Source organism: Schistocerca serialis, chromosome 8 (assembly GCF_023864345.2).
Source record: "Schistocerca serialis cubense isolate TAMUIC-IGC-003099 chromosome 8, iqSchSeri2.2, whole genome shotgun sequence".
Taxonomy (NCBI): Eukaryota; Metazoa; Arthropoda; class Insecta; order Orthoptera; family Acrididae; genus Schistocerca; species Schistocerca serialis.
The window spans coordinates 332,466,375-332,487,221 of NC_064645.1; the positions used below are offsets into that span (position 1 = coordinate 332,466,375).

Here is a 20,847-nt window from a genome sequence, read left to right on the forward strand (position 1 = left end):
GTAGGGTCAGTATTGCCTCACGTTTTCCAACATTTCTACGGATTCCAAACTGATCTTCCCGAGGTCGGCTTCTACCAGTTTTTCCATTTGTCTGTAAAGAATTCGCATTAGTACTTTGCAGCTGTGACTTATTAAAATGACAGTTCGGTAATTTTCACTTCTGTCAACACCTGCTTTCTTTGGGATTGGAATTATTATATTCTTCTAGAAGTCTGAGGGTATTTCGCCTGTCTCATACATCTTGCTCTCCAGATGCTAGTTTTGTCAGGACTGGCTCTCTCAAGGTCGTCAGTAGTTCCAACGGAATGTTGTCTACTCCCGGGGACTTGTTTCGACTCAGGTCTTTCAGTGCTCTGTCAAACTCTTTACGCAGTATTGTATCTCCCATTTCATCTTCATCCTCTTCCATAACATTGTCCTCAAGCACATCGCCCTTGTATAGACCCACTATAAACTCCTTCCACCTTTCTGCTATCCCTTCCTTACATAGAACTGGGTTTCCATCTGAGCTCTTGATATTCATACAACTGGCTCACTTTTCTCCAAAGTTCTCTTTAATTTCCCTGTAGGCAGTATCTATCTTACCCCTAGTGAGACAAGCCTCTACATCCTTACATTGTCCTCAAGTCATGCTTGCTTAGCCATTTTGCACATCCTGTCGATCTCATTTTTGAGACGTTTGTATTCCTCCTTTTTGCCTGCTTCATTTACTGCGTTTTTATATTTTCTCGTTTCATCAATTAAATTCAATATTTCTTCTGTTACCCAAGGATTTCTACTAGCCCTCATCCTTTACCTACTTGAACCTCTGCTGCCTTCACTACTTCATCCCTCAGAGCTAACCATTCTTCTTCTACTGTATGTCTTTCCCCCATTCCTGTCAATTGTTCCCTTATGCTCTGCCTGAAACTCTGTACCACCTCTGGTTCTTTCAGTTTATCCAGGTCCCATCTCCTTAAATTCCCGCCTTTTTGCAGTTTCTTCAGTTTCAATCTGCAGTTCATAACCAATAGATTGTGGTCAGAATCCACATCTGCCCCTGGAAATGTCTTACAATTTAAAACCTGGTTCCTAAATCTCCGTCTTACCATTATGTAATCTATCTGATACCTTTTAGTACCTCCAGGATTCTTCCAGGTATACAACCTTCTTTCATGATTCTTGAAGTGTTAGCTATGATTAAGTTATGCTCTGTGCAAAATTCTACCAGACGGCTTCCTCTTTCATTTCTTTCCCCCAATCCATATTCACCTACTATGTTTCCATCTCTCCCTTTCCCTACTCTCGAATTCCAGTCACCCATGACTATTAAATTTTCGTCTCCCTTGACTACCTGAATAATTTCTTTTATCTCATCAAACATTTCATCAATTCCTTCATCACCTGCAGAGCTAGTTGGCATATAAACTTGTACTATTGTAGTAGGCATGGCCGTCATGTCTATCTTGGCCGCAATAATGTGTTCACCATGCTGTTTGTAGTAGCTTACCCGCACTCCCATTTTTTTATTCATTATTAAACCTACTCCTGCATTACCCCTATTTGATTTTGTATTTATAACCCTGTATTCACCTGACCAAAAGTCTTGTTCCTCCTGCCACCGAACTCCAATAATTCCCACTATATCTAACTTTAACCTATCCATTTTCCTTTTTAAATTTTCTAACCTACCTGCACGAATAAGGGATCTGACATTCCACACTCCGATCCGTAGAACGCCAATTTTCTTTCTCCTGATAACGACGTCCTCTTGAGTAGTCCCCGCCCAGAGATCCAAATGGGGGGACTATTTTACCTCCAGGATATTTTACCCTAGCTTTCAGCCGTTCGCCGTACCAGCACAGCAAGGCCGTTTTGGTTTGTGTTACAAGGCCAGATCAGTCAATCATCCAGACTGTTGCCCCTGCAACTACTGAAAAGGCTGCTGCCTCTCTTCAGGAACCACACTTTTGTCTGGCCTCTCAAGAGATACCCCTCCGTTGTGGTTGCACCTTATGGTATGGCCATCTCTATCGCTGAGGCACACAAGCCTCCCCACCAACGCCAAGGTCCATGGTTCATATATAGATAGAAAAAAATAACACATGCAAACTGGCAGCAGACAGAATAATACTCAATACAAACAGAAAAAAAAAAAATGTTTTGGAAAGAGATTCATTCATTTGGTGAGGAAAAAGAAAGCATTTGAGGAAAAATGAATAATTGGAAATTAATCATGAAAGTTATTAAAAATGCAGAAATGGATACACAGAAGAACTGGGCAAAGGTGTGAAATGAAAACACACTATCACATGTTGGTGAAATATAAGATTTGAAAACTAGTTGAGTTACAAGTAGCACAGAGGGCAGCACACAAGTCACAGATAACTGAAGATTTCAAGATAAATGAGAGCTCAGATGAGATGAAGGAAACAGAGAAACTGGAAGAAGGCGAAAAGATAGCATGTCGTAGAAAGAAACAGTAAAGGACAGAAAAAAAATAGTTTATTCCAAATTATATGGAAGGGCCAAAACTGGAAATAAATAAATGGACAATGATGACAGTGAAAATTATGATAAGGCTGATAAAGAACTAAATAGTACCGTCAAATGGAGTGATTTCAGACGGTTTTGTCGTTATTTTGATTGTATCTTTCGTATATATTGTTAGATTAAATTGATCGTTATGAAAGTGGTAGGGTATATACATAACGGATAAAATATCCCAGAACCAGAAAGTGTATGTGTAGGTATATTTATCTGAGGCAGTTAAATAAAGTGTCCGAAGTCACCCCATGGATTGCGGTGATTTCGGACACGTGTTTTTTAAAGCTCTGTCCAAAGTTACAGTATATAGAGAGTGAATTCAGACAGTTACTGCCTTTTTTTAAAATTCTACATGCTTTTTATTTGATTTTGGTGACATTTTACACATTTTAAGGGAGCCCTTTGTTACGAATAAGTGATATGGAATGATATAATGAATTTTATATATTACAGGTAAGTTTTTACTTTGCAAGAATTTAAATAAACAGTCTCTTTGTTCACTTCTGCACGAGCTCATTTAGTTATTTTCACTTAAGCGAACGGAAAGATCTTCTTCTGTCGTTTGAGGAATAAATGCTCCCATTCTTCTCCTGGCAAGATATTACGAAATTTCTTCTCTTTTCTGCTAGATTTATCAAGGTAGCCTTTATCTAAATATCTAATATCCAATTTAGTGAAGGGAAATCTCCAATGTGCAGCCCTCAAGATAGCTCGACATTTCTTCTTCTTCTTTATTTAGCACTGGCTGTCCTCCCATTTTTTTCGGATGTGCTTCCTGCACTTTATTTTGTAAGGTTGATTTAGGTATACCATACAAATCACATGCTTTTCTGTATGATAATTTACCACTCTGAATACCACGAACAGATTTATCTAAAAGTTCCAGGTCATAATTACACTGTACTGTAGCACCTCTCTTGCTCTTATACGTTCTTGGCATCGTCCGAAATCACCCCACACAGTACACAGTTTTACAAAAAAACCATCGTTATTTTATAACCTTGCACGAGAAATTCGACAAACTTGTACAGAAATTGTCTCAATGCTGTTAGCTTTTGAGCGCGTCGACAATTACGGTTACAATAACTTCCCGCTCAGCGCAACAACAGAAAGTTTCCACTTAACGATAATGCAGGGATTTTTAACACTGAGACTGTTAGTCAATTATTCACCTAGGGAAACAACTGACACAAAATAAAAGTTGTGGAAAGTAATAAATGCAATCTTGTGCTTAAAATAACTGGCGCACGGATGTTAAAATAAGTAACGCTTTGTTTCTATGCAGAAGCAAAGAGCAAATAAGCCATACTGTCCGAATTCACCCCAGTGTCCAAAATCACCCCGTTAGACAGTATATAAAAAATTATATGGGGTGATCAGGGTAAAGTGGTGCTAAATGGATGCTGGAGACTTAAGAATATCTTATGAATCGAGTTCCCATTCGTGAAGCTCCAATGTCATGGTGTCAGGAGAAAGAATAGCATGCTTTGTGATTGAAACATCAAAGCCTGGGATATAGTGCAATAGGGCACTGTCTGTGACAAGGCACTGATTGACTATTACCAATGCAGGCACACTACTAATCTTCATAATCATATGCTCACTACTAACTTAATACTCGTTATCTTGACACAAAACGATGAACTGTGAATGCTCGTATATGACATGAGCTGGACGAACTACTTTGCATGAACTATTTTGTATTACAGAATGAAATTTTCACTCTGCAGCAGAGTGTGTGCTGATACGAAACTTCCTGGCAGATCAAAACTGTGTGCCGGACCAACACTTGAACTAGGGAACTTTGCCTTTTGCGGGCAAGTGCACTACCGGACTCCGTGAGTCGTGCTTGGGTAGTTCATCTGGTAGAGCACTTGCCCGTGAAAGACAAAGGTCCCGAGTTCGAGTCTCGATCAGGCACACAGTTGTAACCTGCCAGGAAGTTTCATATAAGTGCACACTCCACTGCAGAGTGAAAATTTCGTTCTGGAAACATCCCCCACGCTGTGGCAAAGCCATGTCTCCACAATATCCTTTCTTCCAGGAGTGCTAGTTCTGCAAGTTTCACAGGAAAGCTTCTGTGAAGTTTGGAAGGTAGGAGATGAGGTACTGGTGGAAGTAAAGCTCCGAGGATGGGTCGTGAGTTGTGCTTGGGTAGCTCAGTTGGTAGAGCACTTCCCCATGAAAGATAAAGGTCCCAAGTTCGAGTCTCAGTCCAGCACACAGTTTTAATCTGTCAGGAAGTTTCATATTTTGTATTACTTCAAAACAGCTCAATTCCATTAGAAAAGCTGAATGATGCTTTTCAATTAAAGATGGTACTGTATACAAGAACTACATGGTTAAACTCTTTACCGGAATTAAGAGTTCTCAGGTGAAACGAGGTGGCACAAAAAAACGTCATTGAAAATCTAACTGTGGGGGTGGGTGGGGAAATATGGGACGTGGAGACAGTTGTGAGCCTGGGCGTGCATTTTAGCAAGAAATATCTGACTGTTTAGATTTATTTAACCTCGAATTCTGAGCGTGTAAGAGTGGCATTAGTGCACTTGGAAACAATGGCAACTCTCAGACAGCAAATGCTATTTCTTATCAGTGGGAATGGAGGAAGATTAGCATTTAGCATAACATCAACAATAGAGTAATTACAGATGGAGGACATACAGAGTAAAATAAGCTGTGCACTTTTCTAATTTATGGAAACCATGGAAAATAGAATGGAAGGCATGATGGGGATTTGAACCTTGCTTGCCCCAAATGCCAGACTAGTGGTTCAGCCATAGGTGATATGAAAATTATTACAAGACTTAGAAAAGTATGAAGTTAATTTGAAGTGTGAACATTAATCCACCTTTTCTAGTAAGTTCAGATTACAGAACAGCTTAGTTAACCTACATTTTGTGAGAACATTTCTTTTCTTCCTACCTACTGCAAATTTTTTAGTAGCCATGAGAACAGATCTGTGTTTACATCATCAGGCACCTCTGGAACAAGCTGCAGTCACAATGACACCACCAGACAATTATATGAGCATTCATCATGGCTGTCATGATTCCTTGAGAAGATATTCCACAATGCTCATACATTAGGTGAATACGATCATCAAACAGCAAATGCTGCTACATCCAAAATGTTGGTTAACTCCTCCAAGAAAACTCAAATGACAGCAGATATTTCACAGTTTTTCACAGGATTCTTCAACACATTTTTAGTCACATCATCAACACAAACAAGACTGGTTGGTGCAGAATACAGTCTAATTCTTTCAGACTAATCTATGTGCAAAGAGTATACAATTTGCATGGAGTTAGTTAATTATGTGGTGTCATACAAATTCACAGTCACTGAAAAATTTTGCAGTGTTTTCAATCTCAGAGAAATTCTGCAACTTGTACAAAGGACTGCTCCTGTTTAAACTCACGAGGTTATAAGCAGTGCATTCACTCCTGGCAAAAGTAATTATTTCCTTATTCTTCTAATTTAATGGTGGTAGGACAGAGTGGACGGAAACTGTTGGCTGGAGAGTAAGGGGATAGTAGGTTACTTTAGGTTGAGGCAGGTATAATTTCGGGAGCAGAGAATGTGTTGTAAGGTTAACTCTGATCAGCACAGTTCAGGAAAGCTGATGGTGGAGGGAAGGTGTCACCCTTTGGCACAACATGCAGCTGAACATAGCATGCTTGATTTCAATGGCTCCTTCACAATCCAGGCAATCTATGGTCCTGCCCTCCATCACCACCTTTTCTGAACTGCACTGATGGGATTTATCCTTACAACACATTCTCCGCTCTCTAAATTATACCAGCCTCAACCTACAGTAACCTACTGCCCCACTCTCTTCACCAAACAATTTCTGCCCCCTCTAACCTATCACCTCCTCCCTATTCACATCCCGTCACCTTAACTGTGTGCCACTCCCTGCCAATGCACCCGTTCATCTTCCCTTTCTCTGTTCCTCTTCGTCTCTGCTCCCCATTAACCCCACTCCACAACCTCCCGAAGCTGCACCTGGCAGTTTTCTATTGCCTCCATTAAGCCTTGCATGCTCTACTAGACAGTGTTCCTCTCTCCTCCCACCTATATCCTGCTATCCTTCCATTTTTCTGGCCCCACTCCAGATTGTGGCTCAACATGACAGTTGCATTCCGGCCCTAGCTGCTAGAGTTGGTGGTCATGTGCACATTACATGTGCTTACTTATGTGAATGTGTACGCAGTTTCCTTTCTGAAAAAGGCTTTGACCATAAAGCTCAATGTGTAACAGTCTTTTCATCTGGTCTGTCTGCAACCCAACATGGCATCTTTACGGTGAGTAGGAATCTATCCTTTCCCTAATACTGTTGATATTACAACCTGGAGCTTCCATTGTTTGAAGTTTCCAGTTTGGTCTGGAATGAGACAGTGGCCACAGTGTCTTGGGTGAAAAGATAATAATAGCAGCAGATTACTCTGGCTGTTGGAATGCACTGATGTGCTACCACTCTGGGTGCAATAAATGTGAGACACTGTTGCACATCATGTGCTTGGTTCATATCGCCCATTTAGCAATAGCTTAAACCAGCAATGGCTTTCTACTTTCTTTTTGGTATCTCTATTACTAACTATTTTTTCAATAAATAGTTTTTATTTTCAGTGTGCCCCCATGATGATATTTGTTTCATGTCACTCAACAATATGATTATCAGCATACACTATCCCTCAGGTGGCAACTACTTTAGCCCTCAGACATTTAGTGCTCATTACATAACTTCTAGGCCCTAAGGTCTTCAAATACATTTTTATTTAAGTGTCTACATCTATTATCTGCAGACAACTTTACTTTATGTGGCTGAGACTTCTTAGTCTATTACTGTCATTTCCTCCCTTTCCAGTCCCAATCGTAACTGGTGTGCGAGAAGAACAACTGTTGATAAGTTTTTGTATGACCTGCAATCTAATTTTACCTTCACAGTCTCCTCACAAGATGTGCGTAGAGGGCAGCAACATATTAATTGGCTCCTGGCTGAGTTCAAACAGTAAGCCACACCATGATGTACAATGTGTCTCTTGGAGTGTCTGCCACTGAAGTTGAGCATCTCTATGATACTTTCACTGTCTAGCATTTCATTACTGATTGTTCCTTTGCACTGACCTGCTGTCTATCTCATCACCTACGATTTCTGAGTGCTTTCCTTAATTCCAATTACTTTGGTTTCCTCCCAACATTTTCTCCCTTTTGCTGTGTGAATGAAAATTTGGTTTAAAAAACTAGATTTTTTTATATTTTCTATGACTGGATCTTGCTGCTTGGAAAACAGATTTTTTCTGTCTATATTTGACTATCATTCTAATCAGGCTGCAATTTTCCCAATACATAATTACGGTGATCATTTAAAGAAAATAGCCTAGTTAATATTAATTCTAGATTTAGCAGGCAGCAAACACCCAAATCTGCAGATCTGAAAAGTTTTATATTATCTTTTACACAATTACTTTAACAAAAATTACTCTTTTTAATAACGTTTACTTTGTAAAGTAATTGACACGTTATTTAATTTTTTTCTCAGAGCTGCATATACAATTTTATGTAATAACAACAACAATAATAGTAATAATAATGTATACATACTTGTAATTTTCAATTTCCTCTTGCAAAGATTTTATTCTCTCATATGTAGAGGTAGCATCACCTTCCTTCTGGATGTACATGGCTTCTTGTAAGCCCAGTTCCCTGTAACAACACAATTGCAAGTTCTATATTTTTCATCAAGAAACTATATTTCCTCTAGAAGACAGTAAGTAGTTTTCCATAATTTACAGTTATGATGAAGCAGAGAAGCTGATGTTACTGATTTTGCATTTACTTGTAATACAGGTTTTTTGTTTTTATTTGATCAAGTAACTGCCTACTGACTACTATAAAATGACAGAATTACTAAGCACAAATACATGCACTCAGAAATAAACTGTATAGATGGAACTCATTCAGAAAGAGCAATATCTACTGTTAGAAAATATCACTTCATGTTGTTACATCACTGATGACGTACAGGTGGCGATTTCTTTCCTTTCTTCTGCATAGTTGTAAAAGTTGCCAGGAAACACCATATAAGATGGCTACATCAGTGTGTAGTGTAGGTTGAGTAATAACAGGCAACACTTCAAAAATCTTTTGACAAATCTTTCAGCAAGTATGAACTGAACTTCGGAAGAGAATGCATTGTTGGAGTTAATAAGGTAAGCTAGTTGTGACAATTTGGAAATTGTGACAACACAGTGGGCATGTACAGTGGGTGGACAAAAATATGGAAACACTAAAAACACAGCACATTATCGCCTCTAATACGGTGTAGGGAAACTGTAGGCATTCAAATCAGCTTCCACTCATTGGAGGATGAATAAATACAGACCTGTATGGTTCTTAAGACTGTCTCATAAGATCCTTCCTGCAAAATAGTGGCAAGTTCAAGTAATGATGATGGAGATGGGTAGTGATCGTACACCATTCTCTCCAAAGAAGACCACAACAGCTCAATGATACTGAGATCTGCTGACTATGGTGACTACAGGAGATGCATCAATTCGTCGTCATGCTTACAAAACCAGTCCTGGACAATGCGAGTTCTGTGAACAGGGGCCCTGTCATCTTAGGTCACAGCATCACTACTTGGGAGCAAACATTTTATCACGGGATGTACCTGATTGGCAAAAATGGTCACATATCTTGGTCAATGGTGCGATTTTGCAGAGTAACAATGGGGCCCATGGTATACCACGATATGGCTGCCCAAATCTCTACGGAACCTCCACCATGTTTCACTCTTGGGATGTATATTTGTCCAGAAGTTGCAAACAGTGTGAAACAAGACTCATGCAACGAAATAACTTTTTTCCATTGTTCCATAATCCAGGTTTTATGGCTCCAGCATCATATTCTTCTGTTACGAGCATTTGCATCGCTGGTGGGTGGTTCAAGATTTCTCGCTTGCCCTACAATTTCCTATTTATGGGGTTCCCTTTGTGCTATTTTGGTGCTGACAGGTTTTGCAAGTAAGATATTCAGTTCTGTAGTGACTTTTGCAGCTATTTTCCCCTAATTTTCGTCACAATCCTCTTCAATGACTGACTGTCATGGTCACTCAACACATAGATCTCACTGTTCTGACCATGACTGACACTTCCAATGCATTGAGGACACTGCACAAGTACTGTTCATGATCAAATACAACAGCACAACCTGCACGCTTGGCTAGCATCTGCATTTATGTTCAAGAATGCATTTCTCACAGTGTTTCCATATTTTTGTGCAACCCCAGTACCTGTGTACACTATTTTCAGAAATGCTCCGGATGAAAACGCCTAAGAAACAGCTGCAGATCATTTCCAATTTTATTGCTGTGTCAACCCTGGGTAAAACCTCAAGCTATCAAGAGTCACCATCATCATCTTTGTCAGGAGCAACTGACTCATGGCTGCTGTTATGGTAGTCTTTTATTGATGATAGACCATTTGTGATGGGTTGGCTTGCATTGTCATTATGTCATGATGACATAGATTATGTCAACATCTACATTGGTGGCACCACAGCTCCCATACAAGTGTAAATAACTTAGCAAATTATTTATTTGTATCTTCTCAGTGTTGAGAGCTTGCATCCAACTCCACAAAGATTACATCCACTGTCCTGGTTGAAGTTATTCATGTACATTCCAATTTCTACAGTCTCTCACAACAGAATCCCAGTATGTGGAAGCAAGGGCAAGATTCTAGTTTCATTAGCCTTTAATTTGTGAGGCTGTACTTGATTTTAATGTACCATTGGTGTTTTGCACAGTGGTTGGAAATGTTACAGGTGGACTATCCAATGCAGTTGTTTCTGCCCTCACAAGGTATCTTATAAACCTCAGGGACCCTTAGGTAATGATCTGTCCTTAACTGGGTCCAGCACCTTATCTTTTCAGGTGGTCAGGAAAGAGGTCTTATGTCTCAAATTCCCAGGATCCTATCGATTTTGCTGGATGTGACATTGCAGACTGGAGTACAGAAGCTACCTCTCAGCTCTGAGAAGATACGGAGAAATTCACTGCATTGTTTATGCTCCTACGAGACTGATGCCGCCGCCACCAGTGCAGGTGTTGACACTATCTATGGCAGCATGACACACACCAACCAATCACAAACTGTCTATGGGCTGCAAAAGGCACCACAGCAGCAGCCATCATGTCAGTTGCTCCTGTAAATGTTAACGGTTGCAACTGTTGAAATCTTGAGGTTTTATTCAGATCTGACACATAATGTTTTATATAAGAATACCATTCTGAAAAACTTCATTTCCAAACAGCTACAGGTCTAAGTGACTACTTCTATTACACAAAGATGTGTAGTGTCATTTGTGAGCAATTCTACACTACTCAGTAAGCTTCTACAACAACATGTGGAAGCCGTTCTGTCTCCTTACTGGACATCATACACCAACAGAGTTCCATACTTTAATTTATTTTATTTGCTACAAAACTGATGGACATAAAAATGCGAGAATCTAATGTAAAAATAGGACAGAAAGAGGAATTTGGAGGCAATGTAGGTACACGAATTGGGAGGGGGTGAAAGGAAGCAGGAAGGGGAAACTGTGATTGAGGCCAGGACAATTGCAAGAATGCAGGATCAGTTGTAAGGATAAACCCCATCTGTGTAGGTCAGAGAAGCTGATGGTTGAGGGAAGGATCCAGATGGCTTGGGTTGTGCAGCAACCATTGAAATTGAGCATGCTGTGCTCAGCTCAATGTTGTAGCACAGGATGGTCAACTTTGTTCCTTGACAACTGTTCTGTGGAGGCCATTCATCTTTGTGGGCAGCTGGTTGGTAGTCATATGAATGTAAAAGGCCACAGTATTTGTAGCACAGCTGGTAGATGGCAGGGCTGCTTTCACAGGTGACCTGATCTCTGATGGGGTATGACAAGCCGGTGACAGGACTGGGATACGAGTTGCTACGTGGGTGGATAGGGTAGGCACATTGGTCTGTCACATGGATATGATCCCTGTTGACAGGGGTTGGGAGTGGGAATGGGAGTGGCATAGGGATAGACTAAGATTTGTAGGTTCGGTGGACAACAGGACACCACCTTAAAAAGGGTTGGAAGGATCTTGTGTAGGATGTCCCTCATTTCAGAACAGGAAGATAGATAGTGAAAGCCCTGGCAAAGGATATGGTTCAGTTTTTCCAGTCCAGAGTGATACTGGGAGATGAAGGGGCCATTCCTTTGTGGCTGATAATTCTAGGGGGTGGTGGGAGGATATGGCACAGGAAATCTGTTTGTAGACTAGGTTTGGGGGATACTGCCTGTCTATGTATGCATTTGTGAGGCCTTCAGCATACTGGGCAAAGTAGTTCTCATCACTGCAGATTTTTTGGTGTGTAAGGGATGGCAACTGTTAAAATGCAGGCACTGTTGGAGATTAGTGGGTTTAATGTGGACATAGGTGTGGATGCAAGGGGTTATGGACTTCAGTAGGGATTGGAGATTATATTGGACTTACGGGATGGGATCACTCTTGCAGAGCTTGTAGGTGGAGGAGTCAGACAGTCGGCAGGTGCCTTCCGACAGGTAGTCACTCTGTCTCAACACAACAGTGGTGCAGCCTTTATACACATGGAGGATGATTAGGTTTGGATCTATTTTCAGGTTATGTATTGCTATCTTTTCTTCTATCAAAAGATTAGTGTTTAGCAAGAGACCTGGGGAAGGATGATGAGGCCAAGTTTGCGGTAAGGAATTCCTGGAGGTTGATCACGGGGTGGTTAGGTGGCAGGGGGTTGCAGCTGGAGGTGGTATGAAATGTCCAACCTGTTGACATCCTACTCCCACCTTGAGGCAGCATTACTCCACAACATACATCCTTCTCACAGTGAGAACGCATACACAATTTAGTGCCGGAGAATGTGGCTTCTCTGATCAATTGTTTTGCAACAATACGGAGGTCATTTGTGCGCCGGCTCACGGCGCTAGACGCACTGAAACCTTTTACGTATGCGTGGAGCAAGCTTTGTCGACCAATCACAGCGTTCGCTGGCACGTATGCAGCCCCGGTCATCATTAAATGTTAAACTTGCTTTGTCAGTGCACTACCTATTTCATAAGTCGATTTTTGAGCAGTTTATTACTTCTAACATGGATCGGTGGCTGAAGTCAGGATCATTGAAGAAGGATGCAGTTTCTCCATCGCCTTCACAACAAGGGAAGTTTCCAGTTGAAATGAATGAGGAGGGAGGACGACCAGAGGAAGAACAATCACAAGAAGCTCCACAGCCGGATTTATTATGTGAAAATGCTGCAAGTACTCCATTGGTTGTAATATCCTGTGGAAGTGGAATAACCAAGAAGTGTAAGTACAACGAAAGCTATTTAGAAATGGGCTTTATGGAGACAAAGGAGGGTAAAGCTCAGTGTGTAATTTGTGCGCGAGTCCTTCCGAACAGTTCAATGGTTCCAGTTAAATTGCGCCATCACTTCGAAGGCAATCACCTGGATTTCCAGGCTAAATACATCGATTTTTTCAAAAGGAAGAGTGCTGAACTAACTGCTTCTCAACATTGCATGAAAACTCATGTAAAAGCAATTAACGAAAATTCATTAAAAGCTTCTTTCTTGGTTAGTTATCGAGTGGCAAAAACAGGCAAAGCTCATACCATTGCAGAAAATCTCATAAAGCTGTGTGTTAATGATATTGTTTCTTGCATGCTAGACGAAAAGGCAGTAAAGCTTGTATCTTCGGTGCCATTATCAAACAATACTGTCAAGAGACGCATTGTTGACATGTCAAATGATGTGAAAGACACTCTTGTTTCTCGCATCCAACACAATTCATTTCCTCTGCAGAAAGATGAATACACTGATGTTGCAGGATTAACGATTTTATTGGCTTTTGTCCATTATGAATATTCTGTATGTTTTGAGGAGGTCCTCTTATTGTGCAGACCACTACCTGCCAACACAACAGGTGCAGAAATACACAGCCTATTGGATGATTTTATAAAGAGCATTCAAGAGGAAAATCAATTTTTGGGCAGAGAGTCTCGAGGAGGGGCAGGTCGAGAGTTTTCCTCTTCTCAAGGAGTTTTCCTCTTCTCAAGGAGTTTTTGAAAAACGAAACATTGGCGCTTGGGAAGAATTTGTTTCATCAAATCCTGGAACATCTCTGAAGCTTGATGTCATTTTTAGAGCATTATTTTGCAACAGCTGAAGATGAGAAGCTCCAGAAATTTGAATGGGTGGTCAACCCATTCACTGTATCCAAAAAGCCGAACATTGTATCATCAAATGAATATGACTTGATAGAAATTGCCACAGACCCTACCTTGAAATCAAGTTTTGACATTGGCGGTTACTCACACTTTTGGATCCGTTTGGATAACAAGAAATGCTAGCCCCTTGTTGAAAAGGCAAAACGTGTACTACTTCCGTTTGCCACAATATACATGTGTGAATCGGATTCTCAACCTATGCTGCCCACAAAACTAAGTACTGAAGCTGTCTAGATGCAGAACCAGACATCCGTCTCTAGTTGTCAAGAATTGAACTCAACTTTTCAAAATTGTGTCAGCAGAAGCACCCTCAACCATCACATTAGGATTCCATTATTATTCCTACAGACTCATCTATAGTAAAGAAGGAAACATTTTTCTTCGTAGATGCTCAGTGAACGCACCTGAACTATAACTCTGTAGGAATTTTGTTTCTATCATTTACAAAATAATTATTAATTTAATTCTGTTGGCATTGATATTTTTGTTACGAAAATTAAAATGATCTCTTAAGCTAATTTCTTTTCTTTATAATATATTCTGTCCTCTCAGTTAAAAATATGGCCTGCCGATACTTCAATTACAATTATTTGCTATTACTCTGACACTATATTGTGGCAACTGGCTGTGAGCGTAAACAAATGAGGACTTTTCACGTGCCATCTTGTAAAAGGTAAACCTCCTTTGCCAGAATTGTTTCCTTTGGGAAAAAAAGTCTTATGTTCTGTGAAATGCTTTTTCTTCTTACATAGAAATAAGAGAGTCTGTTTGTTTGTTTTCCTAATTTGTTTACAGTCGAGGCTGACTGCCACGATATAGTGTCCAAGTAGTAGTTGAAGTTGTCAGCTGTGGCTAAACTGTTGCCACGCCGCCTGCCAGTTGCCAGCTACCAACTGACAGTACACTGTTGGAACGCCGCCTGCTAGCTGCCGGCTATGGACTGACAGCTGCCGTTCAGTAGATACGCAAAGACGTAAAAATAACTAGACTTTCCGAGCTGTTTACATGGGCACGAAAATTGACTGTGGAACTGGAAAACGGCTTTATAAAAGCGGATTTCCAGAAACGATTCTGAGGAGTTTACCTGACCAATCAAAAGCGGAACTGGGACATCGGTTTACGAAATCCGGTTTTGGAAACACATGTAGACTGGGTGAATATAAAAAAAATGGTTCAAATGGCTCTGAGCGCTGTGGGACTTAACATCTGAGGTTATCAGTCCCCTAGAACTTAGAACTACTTAAACCTAACTAACCTAAGAACACACATCCATGCCCGAGGCAGGATTCAAACCTGCGACTGTAGCGGTCGCGCGGTTCCAGACTGAAGCGCCTAGAACCGGTCGGCCATAATGGCCGGCCTGAGTGAACACATTCCCACACATTGCACAACAGATGTCACAATGTTCCTTTAAAGGCAATTCTTTGGCCTCTTTTCTTTCGTGATGTTTTTGTATCCCGAATCATGTGTCTGTCTCTTTTCTTCACAGCCGCGCGGAATGGCCGCGCAGTCTACAGCGCCATGTCGTCGTGGATTGCGCGGCCGCTCGCGCCGAAGGTACGAGTCCTCCCTCGGGCGTGTGTGTGTGTGTGTGTGTGTGTGTGTGTGTGTTGTCCTTAGTGGAAGTTAAACTTAGGTTAATAGTGTGTAAGACTAGGGACTGATGACATCAGCAGTTAAGTACCATAGACTTTACATACATTTGAACATTTTTCTTTGGATTTCACAAAAAACCACACACACACACACACACACACACACACACACACACACACACACACACGACTGTTACGAAATAGGCATGCTCCTTACACAACAGAGGCAAACAGTGGAAGTGAACAGACCACAAGTGGCAGCTTGTCAACAGCGAACAGTTTGGACGTGACGTTGATTGCTCTAGGAGGAAGGCAGCTCCAACGTGTGAAATGTCGATTACCAAGTAATTTTAATCAGGCTATATTGTGTTGAACAAAGGGAGTAAATTCACTAGTAAGTGTCTGGATACAGTGGGAATTCAAATTGGATCGTTAATTTCAAGTGGTTTTCATTCATCTCTAAACCAAAGACTATTGATATATTGATACTTCGGGGGGGGGGGGGGGGGGGGGGGGGTCATTGGGAACATGGCACTTGCATTGAGAAGCTTTCAGTTCCATGAGTATCGCTCTAAAATTTAAAGTTACTGTGCTCTTGACTGACTAGGGGTCCGCCATGGATTTTCGACTGGAGAAGGGGTCCGCCACCTCAAAAGGTTGAGAAGCCCTGTCTTAGTCCACAGAACTTCACATCACTTCAAGCTGGATAAGGCAAGCACACACAACTATCAGCAATCTCACCTCAGTCTGGTATTTTAAGCTGAATAGTCTCAATCTTTATAGTGTAATATAGGTCTATATTTTCATTTCATTTCCATATTTTCTTCAGAAGTAATCATAGACACTTATTTGGTGCATTCTTTTCAGGAGGAATTTTTATACGAGATAGTGTAATTAAGTGGGTACAAACATATAGGTATTTTGTGCTTTCTAATTTTGTTATGGACAAAACTACATCATAATTTAAAATAGATAAAGAGAAAGTGTTAGATCTTCGGAAAATTGGTGAAAATATGAGAGCAGAGGCGATAGCTTCATCTCAACAGGAGACAAATCCTATGGCTCAAATCATAGAACAACTAAGACTTTTGTCAGTATTGGTAACGACTATGTCAGGTGTGGTACAAGCAGTATCATAAAAGAAGGAAGACATGCCACAGAAGCAAATTGATATGTCATTGGTGGTACAAACAGTATCACAAAAGCACGCAGACTTGTGTCAAAAGCAAACAGACATGTCAGCTGCAATTCAGGCATTAGTTAGCCAGCAAAAACAAATCTTAAATGAGATAACCGAGTTGCGAGATGTGCAAAAGGAGTTTCCTTTGGAAATCAAAAGGATTACCGAACAAATGCAAAACATGAAATCAAATCAGGAGGAAGTAGAAACTTCCGTAGTGGAATTAACAGAAACTGTGACTACCATAACTACTGGATGTGATCAATTGATGTGAGAGAATTTCAGTAAACATCAACAGGATTTCTCAAATACATTAGATGAATGGGCATCCGCTAAGGAAAACCAGGTGGTGCTATGTGTAGATGCAAGTATAAAAGAAGCGGTAAGCAAATTGCCTACTGACAGCTTCCCAATTTCAGAAAATATTAAAGAAGACATTAAAGAGGTGAAAGAACAATTAGGGGCGTGTTTTAAACAATGGAAGGACGAAATAGTCCATTCTGTTGAAAATATGTCCAGAGATATGGAACAGATGCGAGGGGCAGTAAAAGTCTGTAGAAGCGAGCTGCGTGAAGTAGAATGAATGCAGGGCTCAAGCCATGAATCATGTTATGGTAATGGACATGCTTTGCCGGAGAGAAATATAACGGAATGCATGCAGAGCCACAAGCTAATAATGTGTATGCTGCAACGCTAATGGAGGAAAAATTGTTGAAATATAGGCAGTTTCAGATGTCCTCACCTGACCGGAAATCCATAAACCCAGTGGTATTTATACGAGGATCTCGTGGCCTACTACCAAGGGCATGGACTGAAGCACAAAAGATCAGTTACGTTACAGGATATATTCAAGGTGATGGTGCGTTATGGGCCTTGGATATGATGGATACATGCAAAATGTACGAGGAATTTGAGAAAGTGTTTCTTGCTAAGTATTGGTCACGGGGTGTGCAAGAATGATTAAGAAAAGAGGTCTTTAACCCAGAACCGTTCTGTGTAAAAACAGGAAGTCTACGGCGATACTTTGAGAAGTATTTAAATAAAGCAATACTGGGATGAACCTATAACGCACTAGGATATTCTGTGGATTTTGAAGGTGAAACTTCCAGCTGAGATGAGAAAGAAGTTATACACGCATCGGAGGAGAATTTAGAAGAATTCATGTCAGTCTTGGACTCTATTGATTTGATCCAAGAAGATATTAAGGCAAGACCAGACAGACACAGCACATACTCGCAGTCGAATAATGCTTACGGCAGCCGAGTGAGCAATCAGCTGATTCAGGAGACAAATGAAAAGCGTGCTCCACTGCACTGCAATAATTATGACCAACAATGTAATCCATGTAGCGGTTATGGAAACATAGATACGGAAAAAACAGACAGAATCAACACGACAGAAGGTACTATCCAGGTTATAATGTGAACTCGAATTCTACAAATTGGCAAAACAATAATAGGCAGACACAATCTTCTGTGCGGATGGATAATGACTGGAGGCAACGAACACCAGTTTTTACAGATGTGAGAAAGGGTGTGGTTCATGCAAATGAATCGCGCTCGGATAACTGATGTTGTTGTTGTTGTTGTGGTCTTCAGTCCTGAGACTGGTTCGATGCAGCTCTCCATGCTACTCTATCCTGTGCAAGCTTCTTCATCTCCCAGTACCTACTGCAACCGACATCCTTCTGAATCTGCTTAGTGTATTCATCTCTTGGTCTCCCTCTACGATTTTTACCCTCCACGGTGCCCTCCAATGCTAAATTTGTGATCCCTTGATGCCTCAAAACATGTCCTACCAACCGATCCCTTCTTCTAGTCAAGTTGTGCCACAAACTTCTCTTCTCCCCAATCCTATTCAATACCTCCTCATTAGTTACGTGATCTACCCACCTTATCTTCAGTATTCTTCTGTAGCACCACATTTCGAAAGCTTCTATTCTCTTCTTATCCAAACTAGTTATTGTCCATGTTTCACTTCCATACATGGCTACGCTCCATACAAATACTTTCAGAAATGACTTCCTGACACTTAAATCTATACTCGATGTTAACAAATTTCTCTTCTTGAGAAACGCTTTCCTTGCCATTGCCAGTCTACATTTTATATCCTCTCTACTTCGACCATCATCAGTTATTTTACTCCCTAAATAGCAAAACTCCTTTACTACTTTAATAACTGATTCCGACTGCATTGCACCCTGGAGGAGAGATTGAGGAAAGGTATAGGGACTATGAGCAGAATGTAAATATGATGAGGTACAATGAAGGAAGATTAATAGAAGAGGAGCTTTGTGCTGACACAACTAAATGTATGGAGGAATACTCATCAGAACCCATTTCTGCAATGAAGGTTGAAATAGAGGGTATTACAGTAATGTTAGTTTTGGATATGGGTGCATCAGTAAAGGCAATATCAATGAGTTTATTTAATAAAATAACGAAGAAGACTCTGTTACTGATATTTCCTGTGCAACACTGTAGAATACTAGGAACGTTTGGCACACGATCACAACCTGTGAAGACATAGACAATGCTAAAATTGGATCTAGGAAATGCAGCGATAACATGTGCATTCCTAGTAGTGGATAAAGTAAGAGTCGACTGTGTTCTGGGATTAGAAACTATCCGGGAGAAGGACGCAAAATTAGACTTCTCTACCGAGAAAGTAAATTTTTGGATTGACACAGTCGTAGCCAGGTAGATTTGCTAAGGAAAGAAGGAAAACATGGAAGATACTGCACAGGGGTAAAGTTGCAATTGACAATGAAAGAGCGACAGCAATGCCAACAAACAAGTCTGATTCAAGTCATCCAAGTAGTACAAATATACGAGCAGATAAAACAGAAATTGAGCGAGCCAGAGCACCTTAAGGATGAGCATAGGACACCATTGTCTATCCTATTAAGTAAGTATATGAGAGTGTTTGAAGAACAATCTGGTATTATTAAGTGTTATACATGTCATTTGAATGTCAAGCCACACAGAATATACTGCAATACTTTCTATCCCGTTCCTTGGGAACAACACAATGCAGTGGACCAAGAAATATATGAGGATGTTAGATTGGAATCTAATTGAACCTTCAAACAGTCTTTACTGCAGTCTGCTTCTCGTTGTGCCAAACCCAGGTGGAAAGGTACGTCTTGTACTCTATGCTTGTGTAATTTACACAATTGTTGTACCAGTATGTACTCACCGAGAAAGTATAGATAAGTTGATCCAAAAGTTCAATGGAGTGAAGTATTTTACCACAATCAATTTGCATGTTTCATACTGGCAAGTCAACTTAGATGAAGAGTCGAGAAGGTATACTGCAGTTTTATATGCGGGAAGAAGTTATCATTTCAAGGTTCTTTCGTTTGGTTTGAATATTAGTGCCGGAGTATTCATTGGATGCAGCATTAGGACCTAAACTAAGGAGTCAACTAACATTGTTTGTGAATGATATCTTGATAGCTACAAATACCTGGGAAGAACATGTGAATCTATTGACACGAGTATTAGAGATTTTCTAGTGTGGGAATAACAGCTAATCTCCAAAAGTCATATTTCTGCCTGGAGAAAATAAAACTCTCAGGGCATTTAAAAAATTCAAGAGGCATCTTACCAGGTGAAAAGAAGATAAGTGTGATAAAACATTTCCCTGTTCCTAGACAAAAAGGCAGTGAAAAGGGTTTTTAGGTCTTGCATCGTTTTTTCATCGGTTCATAGAGGATCAGACGATGAATTCTGTGCCCTTACTAAATTTATTAAGGAAGAACGTGAATTGGCATTGGACTGAGGAATGTCAATGAGCATTCGAAGCAATCAAGCTTTGCCTAATGCAAAGATTCTCTATCATCCTGATATGTCCTCGGAATTTGGATTAAGGGCGGATGCTTCATTTGTTGGTTTGGGCATTTGTTTGTTCCAAATTCAAAAAATAGATGGCAAGCCCACCTTTTGCCCAACAGCTTTTGCTGCTAAGACACTGTCAAGTTGCGAGGTATCATACACTACCATGGAACAAGAGGCTCTTATAGTAGTGTGGACATTAACGAAGTTTAATTATTATTTATGTGGAGCAAGAACCACTGTGTATGGTGACCATCAAGCTCTTACCTTTTTACGAACTTGTAAGCTACTACATGCAAGATTAGGAAGATGCACAGTCTCTCTTCAAGAGTACCAATTTCGTATTATGTACATACAAAGGAAGGAGAATATAATAGCAGATGCATTATCCTGTCTTCCAGAAGAATTAGAAGAAGGGATCATCTCAG

At 40.5% G+C, this 20,847-nt stretch overlaps 1 protein-coding gene across 3 annotated transcripts in view; it reads right to left on the reverse strand.

Annotated features, from left to right (window-relative positions):
- Positions 1-20,847, reverse strand: part of LOC126416810 (transport and Golgi organization protein 1) — a 168,097-nt gene that overhangs the window by 36,905 nt on the left and 110,345 nt on the right. For all 3 annotated transcript variants that reach the window (XR_007575531.1, XM_050084692.1, XM_050084691.1), the window contains exon 12: positions 8,134-8,235. Coding sequence is in view for 2 of the 3 variants with exons in the window: in XM_050084692.1 (XP_049940649.1) it covers positions 8,134-8,235 (102 nt within the window). In the remaining variant the exon portion in view is untranslated. The remainder of the gene's footprint in view (positions 1-8,133; positions 8,236-20,847) is intronic.